The sequence below is a fragment of the Ischnura elegans genome, chromosome 3 (genome assembly GCF_921293095.1).
Source record: "Ischnura elegans chromosome 3, ioIscEleg1.1, whole genome shotgun sequence".
Taxonomy (NCBI): Eukaryota; Metazoa; Arthropoda; class Insecta; order Odonata; family Coenagrionidae; genus Ischnura; species Ischnura elegans.
The window spans coordinates 90,504,938-90,532,429 of record NC_060248.1 but is presented as its reverse complement, the minus strand read 5'-3'; the positions used below and the strand labels follow the sequence as shown (position 1 = coordinate 90,532,429).

The 27,492-nt window shown below is 37.0% G+C and overlaps 1 protein-coding gene and 1 long non-coding RNA gene across 3 annotated transcripts in view; one reads left to right on the top strand and one right to left on the bottom strand.

Annotated features, from left to right (window-relative positions):
* Positions 1-1,484: 1,484 nt before the first annotated feature.
* On the bottom strand, positions 1,485-2,502 carry LOC124156135. The gene is made up of 3 exons (XR_006864276.1): positions 2,411-2,502; positions 2,243-2,331; positions 1,485-2,152 (listed from the first exon to the last, which is right to left on the bottom strand). It is a non-coding gene; the product is annotated as an uncharacterized LOC124156135 (long non-coding RNA).
* Positions 2,081-27,492, top strand: part of LOC124156131 (malonate--CoA ligase ACSF3, mitochondrial) — a 32,179-nt gene continuing 6,767 nt past the window's right edge. Inside the window, exons 1-7 of one of the 2 annotated variants that reach the window (XM_046530475.1) lie at positions 2,081-2,168; positions 3,258-3,452; positions 3,566-3,791; positions 9,981-10,310; positions 20,223-20,379; positions 21,129-21,329; positions 26,516-26,661. In XM_046530475.1, coding sequence (XP_046386431.1) covers positions 3,291-3,452; positions 3,566-3,791; positions 9,981-10,310; positions 20,223-20,379; positions 21,129-21,329; positions 26,516-26,661 — 1,222 coding nt within the window. In that variant the 5' untranslated portion in view covers positions 2,081-2,168; positions 3,258-3,290. Of the gene's footprint in view, positions 2,169-2,452; positions 3,004-3,257; positions 3,453-3,565; positions 3,792-9,980; positions 10,311-20,222; positions 20,380-21,128; positions 21,330-26,515; positions 26,662-27,492 lie in introns of those variants that run through there. The other variant, XM_046530474.1, reaches the window with a different exon arrangement.

Genomic DNA, 27,492 nt, shown 5'->3' with positions numbered 1-27,492 from the left:
ACCACCCTGAAATCAGGCATTTTGATGAGGACCTACTAAAATACCATTCATTGTTTCTTTTGCTACGGTTGTTATATAAATACACTCAAATATATGTAGTTTTTAGTCTATGATGCAAATAATGTTTTAAATGAAAAACTGGTTATCCACCTGTGATTTCTAAGCACTCACATGCCTGTGAGGATGCCAATAGAAATGATGGTCTTGGAAAACTAATTCATATTTTTTTTAACTGACCAGAATTCCAGAGAGAAAAAAGAAACAAGGTAATTCAGAATGATTAAGTGAAATAATAATATTATTGTATGTAAAAAAGCTGACGGTCAATATTTAACGCATAAGAATTTTGGACACTTGTACACTAAATAGGGAACTCTTCAATTTTTAAAGAATTGATCTATGTCTTTTATGGGGCCCCCTAATGCTTGGAACCCTGGGCACCACCTTGGCTGTCCCGCTGAAGTGGCCAATCATTCTGATTAGCTGAAGGCAGCGCCACAGAAAAATAATTTTGGCAACAGAAAAATGGAAGTTCTGAGTGTTAGAAAAAGGGATGGAAATGAGGCGCGTAGACAGGAGGCAGATGAAGGAGCACTCATCCTCAGAATTTCTTGTTACTAATTAAAGCTTTGGACTGAGGTCAGGGCCTCACATCCCAAATTTCCTCAAAATCGGATGATATTAACTACTATGAGGTTCTACCACTAGTGCCATAAAATTTAAATAAAAATAATGGATTTTAAAAACAAATACCTACAGAGATCAAGCCATTAGAACTACTGCTGTTTCAGTAAAAACCAACAAGACTATAAATTTCATTTAAATAATGCTGAAATTTATACTCATCGTTTTCATCATCATGAAACACTCTTAATTTTTTGTTGAGGCTGTTGAATTAACCCTGGGGATGGGCTACACATGGTATAAAAAATTTGTAATCTTCCACCCTTTTTTCAATAGAAGACACCACAACCAGTTCTTACAGTTTTATCAACCGCCATGAACGGCTTTCGGGAGCAGCTGCATATTGAGCTTTGTCATGTGAGCTTTCGCTGCCATTGCAGGTCGCATCATCAGCCAATGAATAATGATAGTGTGACCTGCAATGGCTGCAAAAGCTTGCGTGATGAAGTGCAATAAGCAGCTGCTCCCACAGCCGTTAATACCAATTTATCTTGCAGCAAAAGCCTAAGTTTCAAGTTTTACCAATCACTCTTTCGCGAATATGCTTACATGAGAATGCCAAATCAAAGTGACAAAACCACTTGTGGTGCTTTTCTGATAAATCATGGAAAATTAGAAAGGTTAATGACTCTAACAAGTTAATGGGGCCGTGGCTAGGTATGGTTGCATAGCTTCTTGTCAAAATAGAGGGTCCTCACTTGTGTCAGACTACTGATCTTATTAAAGCTAGTGTCTTTGGAGGGGGCTATATGCTCACTGAACATTCATCATGGAGATGAAAATGAATCATTCAGAGGAGATTATGGCAGTTATTTACACATTCATGGATTTTATTCACCATTAACAATATAAAATTTGAAAAATAAGAATATTAATAGCACATATAAAACAAATTAATATAATATTCAATTTCACAATAAAAATTTGATTGATATCAAAATTGGCATTTGAACACAAGGACCCAAGGAAATGAGATTAATGCAAATTCTGTACCTGTCATGAACCCTATTGAAATACACTTATACTTCCAAGTTTATACGATTATTGCGATTAAAAAGGTACATTTATCACAGTATGTTCATCACTTCATGACTGAATGATTCTGTAAAATATTAATAATATACTTTTGTCCAAAGACCAACAAGACAAACTTTCAAGAAACACATTGTAGACAGCCAAATTGGCTGTGAACAATGACCAACCAAAAGGAAATCTCGGCGTGGCAAACTTTCAAGTTTCAAAACCCTTTCGTGTTGTATGTTGCTGATAAAAGATACCTCTTTTCCTGAGGCACTCGCGGATACCCTATTTAAACACATGTATGACAAAATGAATAGAATTGCTCAACCCGAATTCCAAGGGTTTCACAACGGTCACATTACTTGCTTGTTTCAAATAGGGCTGCATAAAACAGAAAGTAAATGCAAACAAAAACTGCGAACAGCACCCCCACCATGAGAATTATGTCCTGCAAAGAAGTGGAGGTGAGTTTATAATCTATTTTGCGGCTGAAATCATTGAAGTTAACATTTTACTTCAACAATATTTAGGTATTTACTTTGTAAACTGTAGGTGCATTCTCCTTCATATCCGACAAATTTTTGGAAATCCGTAAGTTCTCCTTGCTTTTCTTCGTATCTTGCTTGCCTGAATCAATGAAATATATTAATCCTTTCAGTAAAACGCAGGGTAAGTGAGCGTAAAATCAAAGACAACTAAAAATTACCGATTTGTTTTCTATAATGGTCAACTGGGTTCGAACCAGTACTATCCTTCCGAGCACGGCCCATGTCTTCTGAGAAATCAATCAATTTCTTTGAATATTCGAAAACAGCCTACCGAATTTGAGAAACTAAAATGATAGGACTGATGGAAGCAGTTTTGATATGTTAATCTTTTTCGGTGTCGATAAGTTTTTCCTTGACGCCACGATTATGACGTTCTCATAAGTCAGAGCAGCAAAGTAAAAATTGGCAACTCTCAATCGTAGAACCAGAGTGTGTATTCGTCTAGGGCTTCCTCTCCAAACGTTTCTTGTCGCATCTCCGTCGTAATTCCACGATGTAAACAACGCAGATTGCATTAACCAATTTTCACTGGCGTTTATAAAAACTTTCGCCTTGCGTGCTTCGGATTACGTGACGTCCTTGGATTGAAGGTGGGCAGACGTATCCGAATAACCTCGAGACACAAATAGTAGAATAAAGTCAAGTTTCACTTGAAGGTTTTTTGCGTGATGTTTAGCAGAGGCATTGTGATCGGTGATTGTCATTTCTGTGGGCAGCACACGTAATCGCGGCTTATAATTGCTGCACAAAGGTAACTAATACTTTTGCTCGTTTGTGTAGTATTTTCAACTAAACAAAATCATGTTGAACATCGTTTATTTATCGATAAAATGGCAAAGCGTTTAGAGTATTAGTTGACTAATGATTAATCGCAAGTTTCTCAGATACTATTGTTACATTATTACACTTTTTGTGCTTTTGCGTTTGTTTGAAATGAAACGCATAATTGACGTTGCATTTTGGGATCTTCAATAGCTGTTTATGAATTATTTGCTTTATGAACAGATATACTCTCTGAAGTTAAATTCCAGCTGAAAAATGGTGTTTCACTGGTCATCACTGATTTGCCGATCGAAGTGTGTATTTCTGAAAAATTCTTCTGTTTTGAAGCAATTAATTCGCTTACACAGTCGTGTTAGCCCATCAATGCTTCATGTTGCTCGTCCACAGAAGAGTGTGACTCCACCGTCGGAGAATAAGGTACATATCGACGTATTATTTTGTAAATGTGTCCATCTTGCGAATTGAATTTGACATGACTCTAGTTTCTACAATCCCATGTCAGTGAATCATGTAATGTGTTTCAATTTTAGGTTCTACCAGTATTCAGGCATGCTGAAAGATTTGCAAGCCGGACAGCTATCAGAGATCGACATGGGGACTACACATATGAGGGAATCTTCTTAAGCAGCAATCAGCTCGCCGTTCAAATTACTGAAATACTCAGAGGACGTCAAGGAGAAAGGGTTGCTTTATTGTGTCCTAATGATGCTTCATACGTTATTGCACAGTGGGCATGCTGGATGAGCGGACAAATTGGTATGAATATTTTTAGAATCTCTTATTTTTTAAGTCGTTGATGTGTTCAATTTTCTTCAACCCCATGGGTGGAACTCTCGTGATTCGAAAGGTGAACCGAAAGGTATTGAAGAGATATGCAATCTTTTTTCTATGTTTCAATTAAAGGTATTAACCAATCATGATTGTGCCATGCTCATTGGCATGAAGTGAAATGTGAAAAAAGTCTCGCTTAGTTTGTCATGGAGCTATGAAACAGTCTTGGTACTTTTTAGAGAAGGTCTGTGATAAAGTTTTTGGGAGAAATCTGGGGAAGTAGTTCAAATCTGGCTTTATGCATTTAGATTAGCTAATTAATTGTTGAGGGATAGATTTTATTGTAGAAAGGATGGATGACGGACTGAAGCTGAGCATAGATGTTTACCTCTGTGTGTGAAATGATTCTATAAGTACTGTATTATGGTGTTATCATTAGGAATTATGCACAAGTGTACATTTGTCAGAGGTCATTAATAACTTCTATGAACAACTGAAATTCAGGTCCTTGTTGAATTTGTTGTGCGAATATGCAGTGTCCTGGTTCTCCATGTCTCATTGACATATTAGAGCAACATTGTATTAAGACATTAGTACCGGTGAATCGGCAAGTGACCGGCTACTCAATGGTAGTAATGGCTGAATACAATCATTGTGTCGCTAGTGTATTATTTAAGTTCAGTCACTTAAAACTTCAGTTAATATCATCCCAGCAAGGAAAAACTGATTTCCATCAGATTTGACACTGAATTCCTACAGGTTTGACGCACTGATTTCCTTCCCCTTTGAATCTGTTTTGAAAATTGAAACAGCTGGAAATCAGTTGAAAGACAGTGGGAAATCAGTTGTGAAGGTCCAACATGGCGGCTGTTTTCCTACTCATTTCCATGAATGTGGTTTGACTCTGGTTTCCACTGTTCAACAGATTTGAATCCGGTTTCCCCGTTTAAGCTTTTTCGAATCTGTTTTCCACCTTTATACCTATCTGAACCTTGTTTGCGACTCGATTCTCACCTCCTTATGACCTGCTGATGCATGAGTTAACTTCGGATACATGAGTTAACTGTTGATACCCGATTGGCGGAAATAATTATTTCCGCCAATTCCAAGTTTCGCAGAGCTGCACTCAACATAGGTTTCTAACATCAAATACTAAATCTCTATCATCAATCTGGATGTAGACTCAGCTGAAAAAAGTTTACAAAATACAGCCTAACAAAATGAACTTCATGTAAGTCTCCCACCACAACAAAATAACACAGGCTCTATTAACGTATTTATTAAGTATGCACAAACCCTATTGGAAGTACATATTCAATTGAAAATACATAGTCTACTTATTTGGTAAACTTCTGAGGCAGAATACACTTAAAATCTCAATTTCATGCGTTAGAAATAATTTAGGGAAACACAGAATTTACAGATGAAATCTCATTTGAAGGAGAGTTAGACAAACTAGTTGTGCTTTTTGTCATTGTTTATCAGTTCTTGAAAAGTCATCGAAAGGCAAAAGTTTTGCCAAGAGTAACAGAACAGTCACTGCACCAGAACAACAACAACTAACATCAGATTCCACAATCTTGAATTATCGAAGAGCACAAATTTTTCCGTGATTAACAGAAGAATCACAACACTAGAAAATATTTCAGATGCCTTTATGAAAGAAAGACTTCTTTACGTGACTTATGAAAATAATTCTGGTTCAGCATTAAGCCATCGATATCTGTATGTTACACTACAGAAACTTGCCATTAATGTTTAAATACATGAACACGGTCGTTTCACTTAGCACAAACAAACCAGCAATATACACAATACTCTGAAAATCCTGGTAGGTTCTCTTCGGCGACGTAACGCAAGTACATATTATACATATTGCATACAAAAATATTAGTAATCGCTCAAAATCTGTTGACACAAGATAAATTATTCAATGAAAACACAAAAGATCGAAATCACATCAGGCTTCCACTGTCGCTTGAAGACTAAAGAGATGCACGAATGGCTTAATTCAACGCTGCGGGAATTTAGCACTGGTTAAATAATACTGATATGATTATTTTTTCTCCACGCCCTAATACTTAAGCACAAAACAGAACCACAAGCACGTAAACCATTCGTAAACATTCAGAACAGAATCAGCGTATCTACTTTGGTTTGCTATCTTTTGTAGTTAGGTGGCAGCACTATGCCCGTTATATTTTTTTTAAAGGCGAAGTCGCAGAGTGAGGTTTAAACGTGAGCCGTATTAGCCACTTAAATTGCATGCCCGGTGAGTTCCAGCAGGTGAAATGATGCACAATACAAAATGTGGATGATGTACAGTAAATTTTTTTCATCACCCGTAAATTTTTGCAAGACGGCAAGGTACATATGTCCTCTACGTCATTATTTTATTTCTGACCATGATTTTGAACTTAGTATACTCATTGACACCTCAGAAGAAGTAATTTTCCAATCAACGCAGTCGTAAAGCCTGTGTGAGATAGGTTTTTATAAGACACGAATTTCAAATTCATTCTACAATTCAACTCTGTTGGAAAGCACTCGTGGAAAACACTTTCAAGCCAATAAATAAGGAAAAGAGTTTCAAATGACATTCAATTCAGTGTCAATACAGTCCATGTGGAAGACGGCTGGAAACCAGTTACAAAGGAAATGAGATTCAAATCACTTCCTTCCATTTCCTGTCCGCTGGAAACCAGTGGAAATCAGTGTCAAGACAGAGTCAAATCAGATTTTAAGGTTTCAGATCAGATTCAAATGAGGTTCAAAACTGTTGGAAATCAGTTTTTCTTTCCTGGGATTGTACAATCTCAATAAGTTAATGTAAACTTACAGTCTCTTTAGAAGTTGTCAAACTAATTTCTTGCCTGCTAAATGCTCATTAATCATCTCTTCACATACTGCTTGGAAGCTCCTGGTGTGGTTCGGTAAGACCTATTGTATGAAGGCCCTTAGAGTGCCGGAAGTTGCCTTGGATACTTGTCGTCATCACAAATCTCCCACTCTCCTTTGAACTGTCTGCACCACTTCTTCAGATTTGTGACATCAATTCCTCCAGTTTAGTGTGGAAGTTAATTAGATTTATTCTCTAAAATATGCCCTACAGCTTTTTCAGTTGGGGTATTAATCATGCTCTCCACGTAGCTTGATCATCAGTCAACCACTGGTTGTAGACGACTGTAGTACTCTCTGGCCGAAGTTGTACCCTTATTAACCTGGGGCCTAGAAGTGTGCAAATATGGTCTGTTTCAGAATTGTAGTTCCTAAACTTTTGGGAGAGACCCTGTACTTAGGAGGCGTGAAGACAGAGTGGGAAAAAGTGTGTGGTATGGTGGATTTTATATTGTAAATGATAGGAACACCCTGTTGAAGAATATTCGAGTGTTGGGTGAGGGAGAGTGGAGTGGAGAGAGTGTAGTTAAGCTGGCGGAGTACCCAGGTGTCCATCATGTGGGTGGTCCTGGGGATTGGAAAGTGAAAGTTGACTAAGTTGAAAGTCTGCTATTTATTCTGAAAATCAACTACAGGCATACCCCGAGTTACGTATGTCTCGACTTACGTAAATCCGTACTTACGTAAGCGATAACCGTATTTCAAATGATTACGTTAATTTTCGAATGCGAGCGCGAAGAAGTTGATATTCGCTCGTACAACCTATGGTAGAAAAAATATCGAATAGTTATAGAGTTTTTTACGTGCTAAAAATATCAACGTGAAAATTTGCAGTTCTAGCGATGGATGTGGTGGCGTATGTGGTTGCGCTCATTCCTGTACGATACAACTTGTTATACAGCAATTTCTGAAGTGCCAACGCAAAGGTTCGACTTACGTAAATTTCGACTTACGTATAGTCTGCCGGAACGCATCTCTTACGTAACTCGGGGGATGCCTGTATTTTAAGTTTGACTTTCCATTGTCATAGTTGGTCAAAAGTGGACTTTAATCGTCAACTTTTGACGTCCACCAGTGAGTTTGATATTTTAAATTGTGATTTAACCAATTTTATTTAACCCATTCTTTCTAAAACATGCTGAAGTACGTATTGAAATTTAAACATACTACCATGCACTATAATATTACGCTCCTTGTTCCATACATTTTTTGACTTGATAGGTGGGTAACGAATTGCAATCAATGCCTTTCGTTTTCTTTGATGAAGGAAACTACCCTATTGCTTCATTTCATTTATGATAGCCAAATAATAGGTGCTAATAAGTATAAAACCAAGAGGTAAGTAAAACTCATTATAAGAATGAATATTGCATAAAAACATACAAAATTTATTCTCCCTACCTGTTTTGGAACAGCACTTGTCATGATGATGGTGATTTGAAGCTCTGGTTGAGAGTCCTATTATAGTTCATGGTTGCATAGTGGTTATGCCATTTGTTGTCAGTGCTATAGGTAAATGGCATTATAGAGCGCATGCTATTGAGCTATCATACCTATTTTTAATAAAGATTTTTATGTATTAATGGATAACTCTTGAACTGGTTCTCAAGATTAACTGTAGCTTATGTAAATGAAATGAGTATATGAAATTTTTGTTTTCACCAGGAGTTACTGTTGATCATTTCATATTTGATATCTTGTTTCCAAGTTCCATTACTTATTTGAGTACGAGATTGAGGCCAAACACGGAAAACCAGTTCCTAAATATTGTGGCAACATTGCACCAGCATGAGGTGCTTGGTGGAGAGGAATGTAGAATATGGCCAGAGCATGTAGGTCTTCTTTGTGGATTTTGAAAAAGCATTTGATAGGGTGGACTGGGTGAATTAATAAATATTTTCAAGAAAATAGGATGAGATTGGAGGGATAGGCAACTCATTCATAATCTGTATATGGCCCAGACTGCACAAGTGATAGTAGCGGACAGAGAATCTGGGTGGGCTGAGGAGTGAGGCAGGGCTGTCCTCTATTGCCACTGATGGTAAGAGAAGGATGGAATGAGTTTGAAGCTGGAGTTAAAGTGGGAGGAATGATGTTTAAATCATTGAGGTTAGCCAATGATCATGAGTCAATTAACCAGTCAACGAGGGTAGGCTCCAGTGGATGCATTAGACAAGCGTTGTGAGGAGTATGGGTTGAGGACTAATCATAAGAATACCAAGGTTATGTTGCTTTGTAAAGCATCGAGAACGAGGAATGTGAGGCTCAAGATAAAAGTAGGTGGGGAAAAACTTGACCAGGTAGAGCATTAAGCTATTTGGGGAGCATGTTTGAGGAATACAGAAATACAAGTAAGGACATCAGGAAGAGCATTGCCATTTATTAACTGGAAGGAGCTTATAAGAGGATCGTTATGCAAGAGTTTAGAGAAAAGACTGGTGAAGAGTCTCATCTGGAGTGTAGCGATTTATGATGCAGAAATGTGGACATTTAGGGAGGAGGACGGAAGTAGGCTGAAAGTGTTCAAGATGTGGGTGTGGCAAAGAATGGAGAAGGTGAAGTGACAGTGAGGAGGAACAACAATGAAGTGCTGGACTTGGTGGGTGAGGAGAGGTAGCTTTTAGATGAGATACAAAGGAGACATTAGGAATGGATGGAGGTAGTATGTAGTGGGGAGGGGATGTTTAAAACAGTGTTGAAGGGTAGAATGGTGGGTAAAAAAGGGAGAGTAAGGAAGAGAATAGAATGAAAGGGATTAGGCCTTGGTGTGAATTGAAGAGAAGTTCATGAAGGGAGGTGAGGCTGACAGAATGCTTCTTAAGTACTCCATAGCAACATACCTTAATCGGAAGGCTACTTCGATAAAATGAATTAAAAGAAGCTAAGCGTGAGATCTCTGATGAATGCGGCAAAGCAGCATATAGATTTATTTTCTCAAGGGCTTTGTGTTAATAAGATGTAGAAACAAAAAAATCCACTGAGTTGGCAATGCAAATGGACATTTATTATCAGATACTGACAAGGTTGTATGTACAGGAGCAAGCGACTGTATGCAAATCGTAGGAAGGGTTGTGAAGGCTCTACTTCATTTATTATACCTAGGGGCCCCTAAGAGAATAGCTAAGCGATTGGCTTCCTCCCGAGTTTGGGGTGGTATATTGATACTCTTTCCACTAGACATAAGTGCTCACATTTATGTCACATCAATTATTCACCACTTGTATCTAAATCTATTCTGAATTTGTGCCATTTACCTCTTATTTTCTTTTGTGTTAGTTGTTCCGCTATGCCAAGACCATCCTCTTCCAGTCATGGAGCATTATGTTCGGGATAGTGATGTTGCCCTAATCTTGGCTGGTCAAGAGTATTTGGAATTAGCATCACAGCTGATGGAGAAGGGAAGGCAAATGCTTGTTGTGGAAGATGCTTTGAGAGTATTGGCAAGGCGGCATGGCCCTAACAGGGCTGTATCATCCTTGGCTGCTGCAGATGAAGAAGTTGACCTGCAACCCAATCATATCCTGAAAGGAGGTCTGGATGATGAATTTTATGCTGATAGTGATGCCCTAATTATTTACACTAGTGGAACCACTGGACCACCTAAAGGCAAGTGAAGTGAAAATCAGATGCTGATATGTGTATGATTTGAATGGAAATTAATAAAATATTTTTGATGACATGATCAACCTGGGCATTGACTGAGGTTGTTAACCAAAATTTATGCATACTTTGGTCGTCATATCATGCATGCTAATTAAAACATGTAGTGAACTTAAATATGGAAGGCCGAAGAAGAGCTTTTGGGTTGCATAATCAAGCGCATTGTTTCGGAGAGTTGATGTCTTTCAGGAATGACTATTTTCATGGCAAAAATGCCAACAAGTTTTGGCATATCATTGTTTACCTATTTAAGTCCTTTTGTGGGCATGCACCATGGTAATGTTTAAAAAAATACTCCTTATTCCAAAGCTCATAAAATCATTAACAACCCAATTATAGTTGAATGCTTCACCCCGCCGTAAATACCTATGTTTAAATGTTTATACTTTTGGTGTCTACTCAATTAACATCGCTACTTTTTGTTGTTAAATGCAGTGGCACAGAGAGAGGAGGGTTTTGGGGGATAAACCCCACCTCCCTGAGCTTAGATAAATTTTTAAGTTTAATCCATTTTACTTAATTGGATTAATATTGCTTATAGAAAAGTGTAAGAATTAATAAAATATTTCTTATAAAGCCGGAAAACTCACCATTTTCAACCATTTATCTTTAAAAAAATTCTGGGGGAGGGCCCCCGCACTTCCCACATATCCTGGCGGTTATTCCACACCCCCAAACCCCTCAGTATTGGTTGTGCCTAAAAGCCCCCTAGCCGTAATCCCTAGCTGCACCCCTGGTTTTATGCTCTTCTAAAATAGGTACTGAAAGGTTTAGCTTGGGTTTTAAATTTGGTGTTGCATGGGTAAGACGTATTTCAAGCAATACATTACTTTATGTTCACTTCAATTTTATTATGCTGTATTAATGTCCATTAAGGCTTTACATTTGTTTCCAGTGTAGAATACAAGGCCCAGCAAGAGAGAGAGGGCAGGGCTTTTAAGGGTTCTCCCCTTTTGTAACATTTGGGAGGTACACTCTCAGTTGTACCCCTTTCAAATGGACTCTCCAAAAAATGTATTCCTTCTCTATCTAAACCCCACAAAAAATGTTTTGCATATGCACTAGGCACAGTACATATGTAGCTCACTGCCTTTTTATGTAATTGATTTGTGAGTCCAGTGATACAAAAGATTGGGTTTAGCAAATGGCAATCTAATCAATACATATTTAATATCTATTTAATATATTCAACCTGAACTACTTAATAGGGCAATGACCTGAAGATAGTTTTTCATCATTTACAAATGAGGATGCTCATCATCCCTTGTCATGGTGAGACACCCTGGTTGTACATTAGTGTATTTTGGGTTGAATGTGTATAGTGCGTGCTCTTTTTTTTGTAAAATGCTGTTGAAGGCCAACTTTTTAATCATAAGTAACCTTATATCGTCTTCAGGGCTAAGACTAATTACCAAGTGAGGTTCATGCTGGGTTTTTACTTCATGACTGTTCTATTTCATCAAGTTAAAGTCTCCATATGTGGCTGATTTTCTGCTGAATCGATTCTCTCAATTCTTGATTCTTCTGTCTATTAACCTTTTCCCTACGAAGGCCGTGTTTCCATGGCTTGAATTTTCTGACGCTAAAGGCTGAAGGCCGTATTTTCACGGCTTGAATTTTTCGACGCAAAAGGCCGAAGGCCGTGTTTTCACGGTTTTGCGGTCAAGCATGCCAAGTGGGTCCCAAGCGCCATTAGGGTCCCTAGGCACGAGAGGTCCGACCCTTTCTTATTGTCCGTATGGGGATTATCTAGGCCCATTCCGCCACTTAATGTCCCACTCAAGCATGTTGCTCATGGTCACTTATTTGTTTATAAGTTAGAATAACTAAAAACGTACATGTTACATTTATTGAAAATAAATGCCAAGAGTTACATTCTGGATGTTCTGCTGATTGGTTCCAAATTTTAAACCGAACTCTAGCGTTTATATTACCGGAGTTCATCATCACCTAGAACAAATTTTGGAGACGCTAAGGTTAGATGTTTAATTGTTATTTTTAAACCTTACTAGCAAATTTTTTAGGAGCGGTATTGTTATGATTTACATCTAAAGATATACATTACTTGTTAGCCACATTCTAAGTGTACATTTGCGGTGAAATTTGTTGAAATATCCGATTGAACCCCTATGAAAAAGAGCCCTCGTAATGTAATAAAATATGATTCTCTTCTCTTTCTTATTTCGTGTGTAATATGAATTTATATTTATCTAAGTGAAATTGCTTCATAAATATAATTTGGCCATTTCAAACAACAAATTTGTAAGATTCAAGTAGTTTTACGAGTTTTTTTCAGGAAAATATTCTTGAAAAAAATTCGAAATGTTTCATTCTCATGTTTTCAGAATGCTCGTGGAGAGCATACGTGAATGAGGAGAGTGTGGATTTGGGCACCATGGATCTAAAACATGTTGATATCATAAATCACAAGTACCTAGAAGTATACTAGGTACTTTGAAAGATTTCATTCCCTTTAAAGTATTTGTTGGTCTATGATATAATGCCCTTTTGCTGAAAACCGTAAACAAACAATAGAACTTCGTTTAAAAGTTCTAGAGGCATTGCAAAATGAAAGGTATACATTGATGAACTGACATTTGCTGCAATAGTAACAATTAAAAAATATTAAAATCGCACTAGTAACAATAAACTGATCGCAAAAGTACGCCGTGACAGGCTGCCTTCGGGAAAAAGGGTCTAGGATTATACATATTTGCCCAGTTGCTGAGGAAAGGGTCCGGCACCCCGCTAGGCAAGGTCATTAAGTGGAGGAAGCGACTACGTGTACAATTCCTTGCTGAGAAACAACTCCGTACAGGGTGAAAAAGAAATGCTCAAAGTCTTCGTACAGCCAAAACCAACTTTCCGTGAAGGAGCCCAGTGCGAAAGGGTTAAAAGTTTTCTCCTCCAGACTTATTTCGATTGCTTCATTCAGTAACCCTTTATGAGTAGTCTTCATGAATAGCGTAGAAATTGTGTTCTCTTTGTTCATTAAAAATTCTCTCAATTCCCTCTTATACATTCTGCCTTGAATGACAATATAATGTTCAGTAATCAGAAATGTAAAACTTTGTTCTCTAATTAATTAACATAAATATGAAAAAATAGTTTTAATTATTCTTAATAGTTGGCACAATTAAAAATTTTTGGTGGATATTGCTTTTATGGTTCTGGTTTATTTGATTACATCATTCACCTCTAAAAAGTAGAGAATAAAAGTGAAGTAAAGAGAGATCGAATAACCATGCTTTTTCCAAAAAAAGTCTAAAATTCAATATAAAGTAAAAAGAATAAGCTTTTCATCAGTTGGAGAATAAAGTGTTGGTACTGATTAGGTTAAGATATTAATATTGCTTGCCAATCTGTCTTCACCTATCTGACTTTTCTACAATTATTTCTAACAAATCTAATCAGGACATACACTTTATTCTCTTAGTGTTGGAAAGCTCATTTTTAAATTTTTAGTGCATTGTAGACAAATATTGGAAAAAGCATGTTTTCTTAAATCTCTTTTTATTAAATTTTGTTTTTGTAGTGCCTCATCAGTGCTTGTGTAACTTCTTATCTTATCATTAGATCTGAAGAATTTTGATGATAATAGGTGTTGTGGTGAAGTTTATTCTGAAAAAAATACCTAAATCAAATAAAAGTTGATTTGTCATTTTTATCAAAAAGTGACCCAAGAGTTGAGCAATTGTTAGCTTTTATAGATCTATCTCTCTCTCATGTTAAATGATCAAAAATTCTTATATTCATTTGTGCATCCAAGTGTCCATCAATTTACATGTTGCAGATTAGGCTGTCGATAATACCTTTTATTGAAAACTAATTTGCTGTATAATCCATTTTTTTGTTTTTCTCTCCTGTAGTTGGCTTAGTATCTTTTAAAGTGTGATTTTATAAACTGTCTTTTGGATTTATTAAAAAAAAATTATTTGCTTAAATCAGATTTTTCTGTGGTTCTCTGCTGCTTAATCAGTAATGATCAAAGATTATTTTCGGTAAAATATTTGTACTGTTTCACTGAAAATAATGTATCTATAAAAACTCCATCCCGTAACCTGTATATCAATTGAAGTGTTTGGTTGTTATGTTTAAAAAGTTAGGTTTCTATAGTTAAATAGTTATCCCGAGTTTTACTGATCAATTTGCTTTCTATTTGACATTGAAATCAGCAAGTTAAAAAAATAACGTTTGCTGAGAGTGAGATACAGCCTTGGGAAGACCTGTAAGGGTCATAAAGTTTGACTTATTTTCTTAAGAGGATGCAGCAGGTCAGCATTAATTAAGTTCACAAATTTCATCCCTGAAATAAACACCATAAGTACATATGAATATTACTTTTGGTCACTGTACCCATCATTCTCCGAAGTATTATTTCACCTTCTATTAAACTGTAATCCTATGGATACTATCTTAATGCATTATAAGTGAATTATGTAAGTTAAATATTTAATTTGTATTGTTTTTGTTGGTTTTTCATTTCAAATGTGGGACTAATGGACGGGCTTAGGCCTTGGTACATTTTCTTCAAACAATGTCAATTAATAGTCTTTCGACATCTTTTTACAGAAATTAAATCTGTACTTCGGGCATATACTGTGGGACTATATATATTGAAAATTTTTACAAGTATGAAAGGTTGATGCTTGATAGTTGTAGCTCAGATGTCGTATCCTTGTGGGACTGAAAAGTATCAATCCACATAATAGCTAAAGAAGAATTATTCCAAACATTACCTAATTTTGGATTGTCATTGTGTATTGTTATGCTATCGTGTCAATGCTGGGAGCTATAGATTTTTTTGGCAACCTTTTAGATATTGCCGTGATGAATTGAGCTTTTCCACACTATGTTGATAGTATTATCCAGCATTTTTTGATTAGGCTGCAGGAACTCACCATTTTAGCTGCTAGCCATGAGAACTCCTGTATACAGTAGACTCTCGTTATTACGAAGTTCACGGGACCGAAAAACCTGAGGTTCGTAATAACGAAGTTCGTAAGAACGTTTCATTTAGGAATTGTCGAAAAAAATAGTGTATAATAAATGCGATAAAGTTACGCGGAAATATATATAAATAGTAGTGATGGGTCGGTTCGATTCCTCGATTCTTCGATTCCTCGATTCTCGGCCAAGAACCGGAATCGAAAACGAGTACTTGCCAAGGCGAAAAATCGATTCCGATTCCAGCAGTACTTCAAACAACAAAATATACGACCGCATTTCCAATAGTCATTTGAATTTTCGCGCCACGTAATTGTAATAACAAAACACATATCTTCTTGGGATGTGCGAGTACTCGAAAATTCAAGTCGATCGAGTAGTTGGTACTCGACTCGAGCGTTTCGAGTAGCATTATGGATGTCGAGTCGAGTAGTTAAGGTTACAGAGCTTTCGAGGCTAGTAGGTCCAGCAATCTGCCGACAGGAAGCGCTATCATGAAACTCATGTAATAGTGCAGGTTTTAAAGCCGATCAGTCATTCTAATTCCTTGGCCTGGTAGTTTCAGCTTGCCGAATACACTATTGTTGTTGTCGACGTGGGCGCCGAATACCTTTACGCCAGCCTCGGCGGCCGATCGTCTTCCTACCCCGCGCACACTGGTCCGAAATCGGAAAAAGCTGGAATAAAGTCCAAAATGACCTTTTTGGGGATAGAGACTTGAAAATCAGCGTAAATACTCATGAATCAATACCAAATATTGCTTTATATGCCATTTTACATAAATACGAACCTTCTGTGAGATACAGAGGCCCAAACATGACCAATTTTTCAATGCCACACGAGATATCGTTTTCCCTCAAAAAATCTTTGAATTTATCCAAGTGGTTTTGCGTTGGTATGAGTTTTGTGGAATAAAAAACGCAATATTCCTTTGATCTGGTGCTTTGCCTATACTTTCAATGACTTTTGAAGATTTTGGCTCTCATCTGTCTGGTTTTACAACGCAAAATGGCCGACCCGTTTTTCACGTGAAATTTGACATTAAGTAGACATTATCTTTCGTTTACGAAAAATATAACTCGGAAAATTTGAATCTCAATATAAAGTAGAGATTTCTAAAGAGTACTAAGTAGAAATCTTGAAAAGAAAGTTTGCGACGAAGGAAATAAGAGCGATTTTTCAATCGCGCGTCAAGGCTGACCTACACGCTGCGGACCTCTGAGGCTCGGTAACTGAGGCCGATTTTTCAAGTTTTTAAAAACATTAGTCCTGAAAAATCGTCATTTAAAGCGTGGATAATCGTCTTCATTGACTTAAACCACTAAAGAGGATGTTAAAAAGGATTATGTATAGATCGACTAGACCATTTAGCGCGCATTACTCGAGTGAAAATACTAAGGATTGGATATTTTTCGGAACCATCCCGCGCGTAAGAAATATGCCTCGGGTATTGAAGTAAAGTGAAGAGATTAAGTCAGTATGCTTAAGAGAGAGAAAAATGAACAGTTTCCGTGAAAGGCAACAAGCGATACCCTTTTTCCCTTTCCACCCTCTCTGAGGTGAGTCGCGCGTTAGGGGGAGTTTTCACACCACAAGGCTCTTTTAGCCTTTTCTATTACTGCGTCCGTCCGATGTAATATTCATTTGTAGCGTTTAGTTTCTTTCTTGAACTTTATAAAAAGCAAGAGATTTAAAGGTTGATTGAATGACGTGAGAAGTATAGCATTTTTTTTGGCTCTACAAAACTAAAGTTTAGTTCAATAGTTGTTCGCTTCGTCCACTTGAATTCCATTAAGATTCAAGATCCAACAAATCGTTGATATAATTTTTAATAAAAATTCCAAAGTCTCCGAAATCTTGCAATTTTGGTGGGAAAGTACTTGCCCAATAACAAACATGTGTAGCAAAAGGCAATTTTCTGCAGGCAGTAATACTGTAACATGGAGACGTCAAAACCTGCTGGCTGAGCATGTAGAACAGTGGCGGATACAGATGGGGGGCGCAGGGGGCGCGCGCCCCCCCCCCCTTGCGGGTCCGCCTGTATTGCCGAACATTGCAAAACCACAATTGTAACTTTTTTATATCATAAGATGGCATTGTCTTTTACATGTTTATAATCACTTTAAATAAAATTTTCATATAGGTACTTTGCCTGTGACTTGATTATCTTTTATCACGATAAAAGTAAAGACAACTCAAGATATGTTGCGCCCCCCCCTTGAGTTTTTTCTGTATCCGCCACTGATGTAGAATAATTGGATTTTCTGCTTGAGAATTTGAAAGGGCCAAACATTACATGATTCATATACGTAGTATGTAATCTTTATTACAGCTATGAAAATTCCTGTACTCAGGGCTCTCCCTTGTAGTTTGGATACATATATATGGTCGACATATTATGAGTGCCAATATTCTAAAGTAATACCTATCATGTAACACCACTTTTCAGGTATGTTCTGTTTTGAAATTTAGCTATTATATTTTAATTGCATAGTAATGATATGAAAGATTCTTTTGTGAACTGACTCTTTCACAGAGTAATATTTAAAAAAGTAGTTTTCTTGTTTCCTGGAAGTGATATTTTTCTTGGAACCTATGGCATCAGAATCGATGGAATCGGTATCGGTAGAATCGGAATCGAAATGTCAGAATCGGAATCGGGATCGGAATCGATAAAATTTTGGAATCGACCCATCACTAATAAATAGGAAAATTCATTTCAGTTTTTCAACAGAAGACTGAGCCATGACGCAATCGAGGGTTGATATCTTCCCGAATACATGAACTCCGATATTCAAACTACATGCGTCCCAAGACCTTGTTCCTAGGTTGATAAAATTACAGTCCAGCCACCGAGAGTTGTCCAATAACAGACAAAATGGTCTGGGTAGGGGGCAAGGCTGCCAGGTAACAAAGGGAAACGCTTGCAAAGTGTTCCGTGAAGAAAAGAACAGGAAGGGACGACGAGCGGGAAGGTCCAAGAGGAATAATAATCTCTTGTTTTTGTGATTCGAAGAATGGGCTTATTTTGGTGGATCAGGCTTATTTCGGTGCTCGTTTATGCATTTGACAACGTTGTATGACTAGGCGAGGGTGTGAGGTGCGCTTGGGGGACAGCGATTGGCTTTAAACCATGCTGGTGTAGGATTATTCACCCCTCTTATTGTGCTGTAATCGGACAACCCTCGCCAGCCGGACTGTATGTAAGTTATCGAAGAGTACTGTTATCCTGCGTAATGCAACACTGCATTACACGTATGCGCTAACTCACGATTGTGGCGAACTGAGTGAATTCTAGCGGGGCCTGCGATGCATCCGGAGCCAAAAAAAAGTTCCCCGCGGTGACGAAGAATGGGTGAAACGCTGAGCAGTTCCTAAATTCACACTGGATTTAATGACACCTTATTCAGATTGTGATCACAGTGAGAGTTTCCCAGCGCCACACCGCGTAGTGTCGGCCAAATTCGAAAATTTTTAATGATCGTTTCTCTGAAAATTCTTAAATCGAATGTGGAAGAGGATTGACTGCACATACAATTTACTAACGGTTACGAATGGGTCATAATGACTTCATAACGCCGTGAATTGTGCGTGGAACTTCGTAATAAAGTCCATATTGTTACCGCCGGGACCGGGACTTAGGTTCGTAATTTCGTAGAAACGAAAATTTTGTAGTAACGTTTCTTTTACTATAGCTTGGATAGGCCTTTTCGACGGGACCAACGATTTGCTTCATAATAACGAGAACTTCGTAACAACGTTGTTCGTATTAACGAGAGTCTACTGTAGGAGGCACCCCCTGCCATGAGGGCTGCTCTGGTAGAGTTAAGTCCCTTAACGATCCTAATAGTGGGGGAAAGTGCCCAAGTGCAAGATGCCCAGGTAGCAATAAACAATTTGAGTAAATGCCGCAGTCATCATGCAAAACATATAATAATGTCCCCGCACTCTAAGGGTTAATGTACGTAGATTTTTAGCTGTTTGAAAAATTATTAGTTTGTCTGTCTCAGCTATATTTATTTAGTAATTTTAGAGTTGTATTTTGCTCTTGCCTAACTACAGGGTGGCTGGTTTATAAGCAGGTATTGAAAAAGACAAATGAATTCTATATTAACAGCCCTAATTTGTTAAAATGCAGTACGTATTCAAATTAATATCATACATACAGTATTATATGGTGTCATATCTGCACTTCTTGCTGGCCACTTATGAAGTCCACGTCTCCCAAACCTCTATATATATAGAGTTAAATGCTCCATCATGAAAACTTCTCATCCAACCACGCATGTACGGCATTAGCAAAGTGAAGTGGTACGCCATCTTGCATAAAAAAAAATATTTTGGATGTTATCCACTGCAGATACAGTAGGCCATCTGATAATCAAAACCTTATTTAATGTCCTACATGAACTCTTTTTTCATTACAATATTAAGAATTCTGCAGCTACTTTGTAATTCCTAGTAATATACCAGCCACCCTGCATATGTATTTGTGAATACATGAATTTTTTTATATTTTATTATCTCAGTATTTCTTATTATAGAATTTTATCCTGAGAATAGGGAAAATACGTCTACATATAGTTTTTCTGTCGGCATTATGTCGTGACTTTTCCTGTGGGTTATATCCTGGAGAGTAGGCATTTCTACTGACAGATTTTCTTTCATTGTTGTGGTGTCCTGAAGATGCTGGAGGTATTGTCTTTAAAATCGATGGACCTCTTGTGTTGAACTTGGCTGGAAACCTTGTGGCCTTCTCTAAATATCACCCTGAAAGGCCAGCAACTCATATATACTGTATTTTCACTGGATTTTGTGTTAAAAATGTGAATTCATTACATATTACAATTTAATCAATCTGTACCTATGCATTTTAAAAGACTTATTGCTTGCTATTCTGTTTTATATCAGGTGTGGTTTTAACTCACAGCAACATACAGCACCAAGCTTATTCCCTAATCCGGTCATGGGCCTGGAATGAAAAGGATATTATTCTGCACACACTTCCGCTCCACCATATTCATGGCATCATCAATGTCCTACTCTGCCCCCTCTTTGTGGGTGCTAAGTAAGTAAATTATTTTAGGTTGTAAGTTGAGAAATATAGCATGGCTTGTATTTCAAGTCTCTCTAATTCATTGGCTCTGACCATGGCTGTATTTAAATATTTTCTTTTTTCTTCAAGTGTTACTCTGCATCTGAGCTGAGGTAGAAATGCTTTATTTGTTTTAAGTCACTTTTAAAGTTGTCTTTTTAGCATATGTACACATGTAAGGTATTTGGTACTAAAGTTACTTGGATTTATTTTGAGGTTTCCTGAGATGTGTAGTTTTTATTGATCATAAAGAGTCAAAAATCTTTGGATTGGCCATCTGATAATCAAAACCTTATTTAATGTCCTACATGAACACTTTTTTCATTACAATAATTTCAATATTAAGAATTCTGCAGCTACTTTGTAATTCCTAGTAATATACCAGCCACCCTGCATATTTATTTGTGAATACATGAATTTTTTTATATTTTATTATCTCAGTATTTCTTATTATAGAATTTTATCCTGAGAATAGGGAAAATACGTCTACATATAGTTTGAGATTGGACACAGCTCTCAACTTTGTTTTCTAATCACCTTGTCCTTTAGCACGAAATAATTCTTCTGTTTTAATTGCTCCATCACCTGCTCTGTATACCTCACACGAGACTTTCCTTTTCCTTTCTTGTCTACCACTTGTTCATCAACAGTTGACATTGCAATTTTATTATGAATTCATTTTTATGTTTTTTTTTTGTGTTATCTTCTTTTTCTCCTTCCAGGTGTTTAATGCTCCCTAAATTTGAAACATCTCAGGTATGGAGTCAGTTACTGTCCATTAATATGCCAGCACAAGATCGCATCAATGTTTTCATGGCTGTTCCAACTATTTATGCAAAACTCATTGAAGAATATGATAAGATATTCAGTAAAAATGCACGCATGAAGGAATATATAAAGACTGTTTGCACACAAAAGATAAGGTAAGAAATTCTATTCCTGAAAATATTTTTCTGCCACGGAAAATGCTAATGCAAAAATACTTTTAATTTATCTTGTGAATAACATATTATGAGTGATCGAACCCTCAAAAGTCATTCTTAGGTGGTTGTCCTGGTTTTGATGAAATTCAGTTCACCATGGCTATTTATTCATCATCAAGCTCACCGAATTTTTTAACCTGCAATTTTAGTTTTGAATTGAGAAATTTTGTATCAATTAATAGATTTAATGCTTCAATAATTTAATTTATGCATATTAGTTTTCATGAAATATACTTCTTTGTTCCACTTTCAAATGCCTCTCATGTACACCAAAAGAAAAAGTTGAAAAACAAAATGTGTATCACTGCCATTCTGTCTTTTACTCTATTACGTTCAAATTTTCAGTCCTCGATCAATGTAATGTAACTTGTAGTTACTGCATAGTTCTTCCACTATCATGGTCCTATTCTTACTATCTTTGTCTTTTTATTTAAAAATAATTTGAATATTACCATAACTTTCTATAGTAAGTAACTGTAAGTCATTTGTTACTGAACTGAATCTCACTTCCTGTGTTCAGAATGTGGTGGTACTGTGAGGCCCCCCCAGCATTTAGTGGCTTAACATTGTGATATGCTTATGTAATCTTTGTGGGGTCTCGACGCAGGCAATTGCTGATAAAACAGTGTCAGCCTGGGTGTTAGACAGAGGCCAGTGTCAGACTGAGCCACCTGGGATGCACCACCGAGGTTGGTGGCATTGTTGGAACTAGTTGTTATAAGCTATGCATAACCTATTTCTACCTCTTTAGAGATCAATTTAGGGATGCAATTTGTTTCAATATCTCATGCGAAAGAGCTATGTGTAAGAAGTCAATATCATGTGTATGTATCAGTCAATGTTTTATTCATTGCTGTTAGATATAAAATAATAATGCATTTTCCTTGTCCTCTTGTGGAGGTTCATTCACTTTTCATTAACGTCTGTGTTGAATTCATGGAGCAAAGAGAAGTGTGATAATATTATTCAACTTCTCTTTTGTAGTTACTGTTGAGAAAATCTGCATTGTAATTAATAAATTAATCCTTATTAATGTCAACATTTTAACTTCCTTAGCAGATATTTTGTCTCAGTGATCCGAGATCTGTAAAAATCACAGGTAATCATGAATTGGTCCTTTCAACTGTTGTGTTCATTAGGGTCAGAACCACTGAGATGATATCCATCTAATTACCACTGATTTTTAATTGTCATGGAGCCTACTGAGGTCCATGCTCTCTATCATAGTGGCATGTATGCTTTTCTACCAGTGCTAACTGTTTGTTAGTGGGTTGGTGAGAATCGTTGATGGGTTGGTAGCAATGTGCGGGTAGGAGGATGTTACCCTACTTCCAGCCTACAACCAACACGAAAGAGGTTAGGAAAGCCAACTCTATAAGGGTAATCCAGTAGCTTCCCCGCATTCCGGAGGCCCCCGTCTCCTACCATGCTCCATGCACTGTCACCAGTTTTATTTTTATTTTTGGTATCATGATGATAGAATTTTTGTCCAAGAGGGCTTTGTTTAGAACTTATCTTTCTTGGGAAACAGCTTTTAGCGGTGGCTTCGGACAGCTCCCTCTGGAAGATTTTTCCTCCCCTACCTCTTCCCATCCATGGAACCAATGGATAGTATAGGTTTGAGCACCTCGGCAAATTTTTTCTCCCAACACTCCTTCTCCTCCTCTAATTGCCATTTTTCCCATTCTGGGACTCTAAACTTTGGTAGGGTTGGTCAAAGACATGGTTGAGGGAGAAAGAGGTGCATCCAAGCATCCCTGGCTATTTTTCCAAAAAGCAGTCTTAAATGGCAACCATACACTGCTTGAGGCTCAGGGGACCTCAAAGCCAGAAATGAACAGAACTTCAATTTCAGTAGCAGTACGTTGACAATTTTTATTCCAATAATCATCAACAGTGCAAGTACACTACACATCTTAACACATTCCGTGCTGCCCGTATTTGGAGAAAATGCCCTGTGGCTGACTTTTTGGCAAAAAATTATATTTTTTTATTATTATTTTAATGACGTGATCTTATGATTTGTGATGCCTGGTACATACTTTCACACTTTTTTTCCAAAAGTAACCCTTCATTTGTTCAAAATTTGAAATTAAAATTTTCAAAGTATCCTGTCAAACTTGTGATACCTTCCCGCAACACACCTACATGTTTCCCACATTTCTTTGCTCTTTGTCAGTACTGTAGCGAAAACCCGTTCAGACCTAATCACTTTCTGGAAAAAAACTAATGCAAATAGTATTATGCAGCTAATATTATTTCTATAATCTGGAAATTATACATTTAACTACGATTTTTAATGTTTCATTGATCTAGCGAAAATATTGCGAGTATTACCAATATTTCCAGCAAAAGTGTTGCTCCCTATGATGTTAAATGCGACTGAACGATATGATATCCTCTGGATAAGATTTTATAATGATATACATTGGTTTATAAATGAAAAGAAAAATTTGTATAAACGAAGAATTATTGCAATGAAACATATTGTTTTACAAATCAGAAATTGACTAGCATAATTAGAATGAATTACCTTTCTTGCCTCTCCTCAGTGTCCCCGTCAAGTTAGGTTTCCCATTTGGATGGAATCTAGAACTGGCTACATATACTGTTATAAAAGTTATCCATATAAAAGGATTAGCTGCAGTCAAAACGATCCTCCGTCATTTGTTTACCATCTTCTCCGAATGCCCTTTTCCAGACACTTCTGAGTTGGAGGACTTGAAGCACCAAACCCTTTGCTTCCGTCAACATGTACAACTTTATTGTGTACCTATAGCGCTTTCCCCTCATATATTCACTATATCCCAGCCTAGCTCTCCATGGGACCATAGACTCTTTCAGACTTAGGTCACGTGAGGGGGTCACTACTTTGTTCATTGTTTCCTTGAATGCGTCTATAACAGGGCTAATTTTGAATAATCAGTCGGTCAGAGGAGTGTTAAGGTCAGAGAACGTAGATAGGTTCTCGTTGATTTGAAGGGCTTGGAGAATTGACATGAATTGATCGCGCGACTTCTCTCTCCTGAAGCAATGCAAGTCATATAAAGGATGAACTTTTCAAAAATCGCAGATACGAGAAATTTTGATAATTCTTGTATGAAAAATAAGGCCAAAAAGTGGGGAAATTCTTCTATGGTTAAATATTTCCATCTAGTAATTTTCCTTCAGGACACGCATTGCCCATTTCATATCCTCGGATGTATATATCCTCGGGCCGGATCAGTTTCTCCTAGTTTAGTGGCATGAGACTGGGTTAGGGGAAGTTGTTCTCTTAGGCATTTTTTTGTTGGGGAGGATGCCAAATAAAATGCTTGTAAGGATTTCGAATATTATGGAAAAAATCAAGTAATGAGTCTCTAATTCAAATGTTAGTGAACGTAAGGATGGGGAAGTCTAGCTACTGTGCATGAAATGTAAATAGTAAAAATAAATTGCAATGTGGGACCAGGACTTCACTGAAGTTATTGCAAAATTTATGCAATTATGGTTATTATTTCAAGCGTAGTAGCAAATAAACATAGCGATAAAAACAAATTTTACCATAATGAAATCATAGCAAATGAAATTCACTGGAAAACTTTAAAGGTATAATAAAGGAAGCATTTATTATTTATTGTAAGGATTAAATTACACATACCTGGAGTATGTCCGAAATTAGGCAACCAGCCAAGCAATTTACCACGATAGCATTAATTGAAACTAAAAATAAAAATAACAACAAGGGAAAAATATTTCCATTCCTTCTCATAAACCAATTAAATAAACAAACGTTAATAATTGTGTAAAAAGTCATAAAGAAAGATAAAATACCTTGTAATAAAGTATCTTACCTATCCTCGTCAACTGCAAAAGGATCTTTTATTTCACTTTGAATATTTGTAAAAGTTTTTTTTTTTTAAGGTATAAGAACAATTGTGAGAATATATAACTGTTTTCTGCATTATAAAGTAAAAGTAATGATGAAATAGAATGTAAAAACCCACCCCCGAAGACGTCCTTGCAGAGCAAAACCGGGTAAAATAGAAAAAAAAACAGAAAAAAAATGGAAAAAATTTTTGTCGGAGCTTTCCGCACGTCAAACAAGCGATGAGTGGTGACTGACCCTCTCCCATACCCTAACACCGGTGGCTGGCACTCAGGGCGGAGTATAACGCGAAAGGGAATCATGACGTAACCCTTACGTCATCAGCCACTCAGTAGCGGCTCCCATGACATAGACGTTACGTCATGAGCATGGACCGTGTTAAGTTTTCAGCTTATGAAATTTGGCTGAATTTAGTTATAAGAATGAGGATTTGCAACATTCAGCAGTTGATATGAAAACTAACTGAAGTTTCACCTTCTTGCTTGAGAAATTTCTAAATTGCAATGTTTCCCTTTTCTTTGATGTTTTAACCTTGTCAATCGCAGAAAATTGTTCTCGACTTCATAATTTTATTATATCCATGTTCATACAATTTTTTTACTACTCAAGGTATGTTGAGTAAAGTGGTCAAATGATTAAAAGTTGAGGGAACTGAGCTAGTTGGTTAAAATGTTGGTGTGGGTTGCATGAAAGAGGAGGATCTAGTGCCTACAGTATTTGGCTACTGTCGGAAGGGTAATAGGTTGGAAGCCAAGGTAAGACAGCTGTCCCAGAGTAAAAATTCTTGCTCTGTGATGCAGTATGGTTTAGGAAGTGGCCTCCCTGACCTGAAGACATGATATCTGCTGTCTTAGGCTTATTGTTAGTGTGAAGTGGACACTACCCTTACGTATTCAAACCAACCTTCAGACTAAATCTCTGAGTTAGTGGATGTTATCATTAAGACTACCACAGATGAGTCTTGAGGAGGGAATGTGCAACTCCAGCCAGAGAGGACCTTTGAGAGATGTCAGCAGGTGATTCCAGGGTTAACCACCCTGTAAAATAATGAGTGGTACCCCTATTTTGAGCCATGCAAAGGTAGCTTGAGGCAATGGAAGAGTTTCTCATTGTGTTGCAGAATAACCCCTGAGTCATTCATGCTTCGCCATCTATATTAATCATTTAGCAACTTTTTTTGGCTTCCCTGAAATTTATATGTGATAAATATTATACACTGTAAATTGAAAACTCTCTAGCATTGTTATAATTCTTTCAGATTAATGGTCAGTGGATCAGCACCATTGCCTCTTCCAATTTTTGACCGGTGGGAGGAAATTACAGGGCACAGATTACTTGAGCGTTATGGAATGTCAGAAGTTGGAATGGCCTTATCAAACCCATTGAAAGGTGAAAGGAAGCCAGGTAAGCAGGTTTGTTATGTTTTATTTAGGGTTGTTCTTTTTTTCAGTGATTGTATCTGACAGATTGTGCTCAGCCTGTAATTTATCCCTCTGACCAGGCCCAGAACTAGGGCTGGGCAAAGGGACTTGCCCTGGGCGGTGTATGTTAAAAAAATGATTTGATTTTTCTAATTAAATCATTGAACAATAATTATTAATTTATGAATTATTAAACTATTTTGTTAATAAAATGTCTTAACAGCAAACGTACAGTGTGTAATTTCAACTACTACATCTAAAAAAAAATGGCTTATGGATGTACATATGTACATATTATATTTTATTGGCTGGGTAGGTAGGGAGGGGAATCAGATGAGGGGTAGCGGCAAACTGATCTTTTCCCCCCTGACTAAACTCCTAGTTCCGGCTCTGTGTCTGACATAGTTATGATTATGAGTTACCCTGCTGGCTTATCATTAGTTAATGGTACCAAGGCTAAGATATAAGAGTATGTTTTCTATGTATCGGTATCCATACTTTTGCTTCAAGTTTTTTTAATGCTTGGATGCATTAAAAGTGCCAGATTGGTTAGTTTCATATGTAGATTCTTTTTATGCCTGCATAATCTTGGTAATGTTACAGAAAGGTCTTAATTTGTATTGAGATAATTTACTAGTGATTTATTTTTAAATTGCCAATGCTAACAATGTTTATTATCTTCTCAAAGATCATTTTTGCCAATTCTTTTATAGTGGGAATAATAATTGAGGGGGTGAGAAGCCAAGGGGTACAAGTGATTTCTTTTTTCTACACAGAGTTAGTTACAGAAATCAGGTATAGAAAACAAACCAGA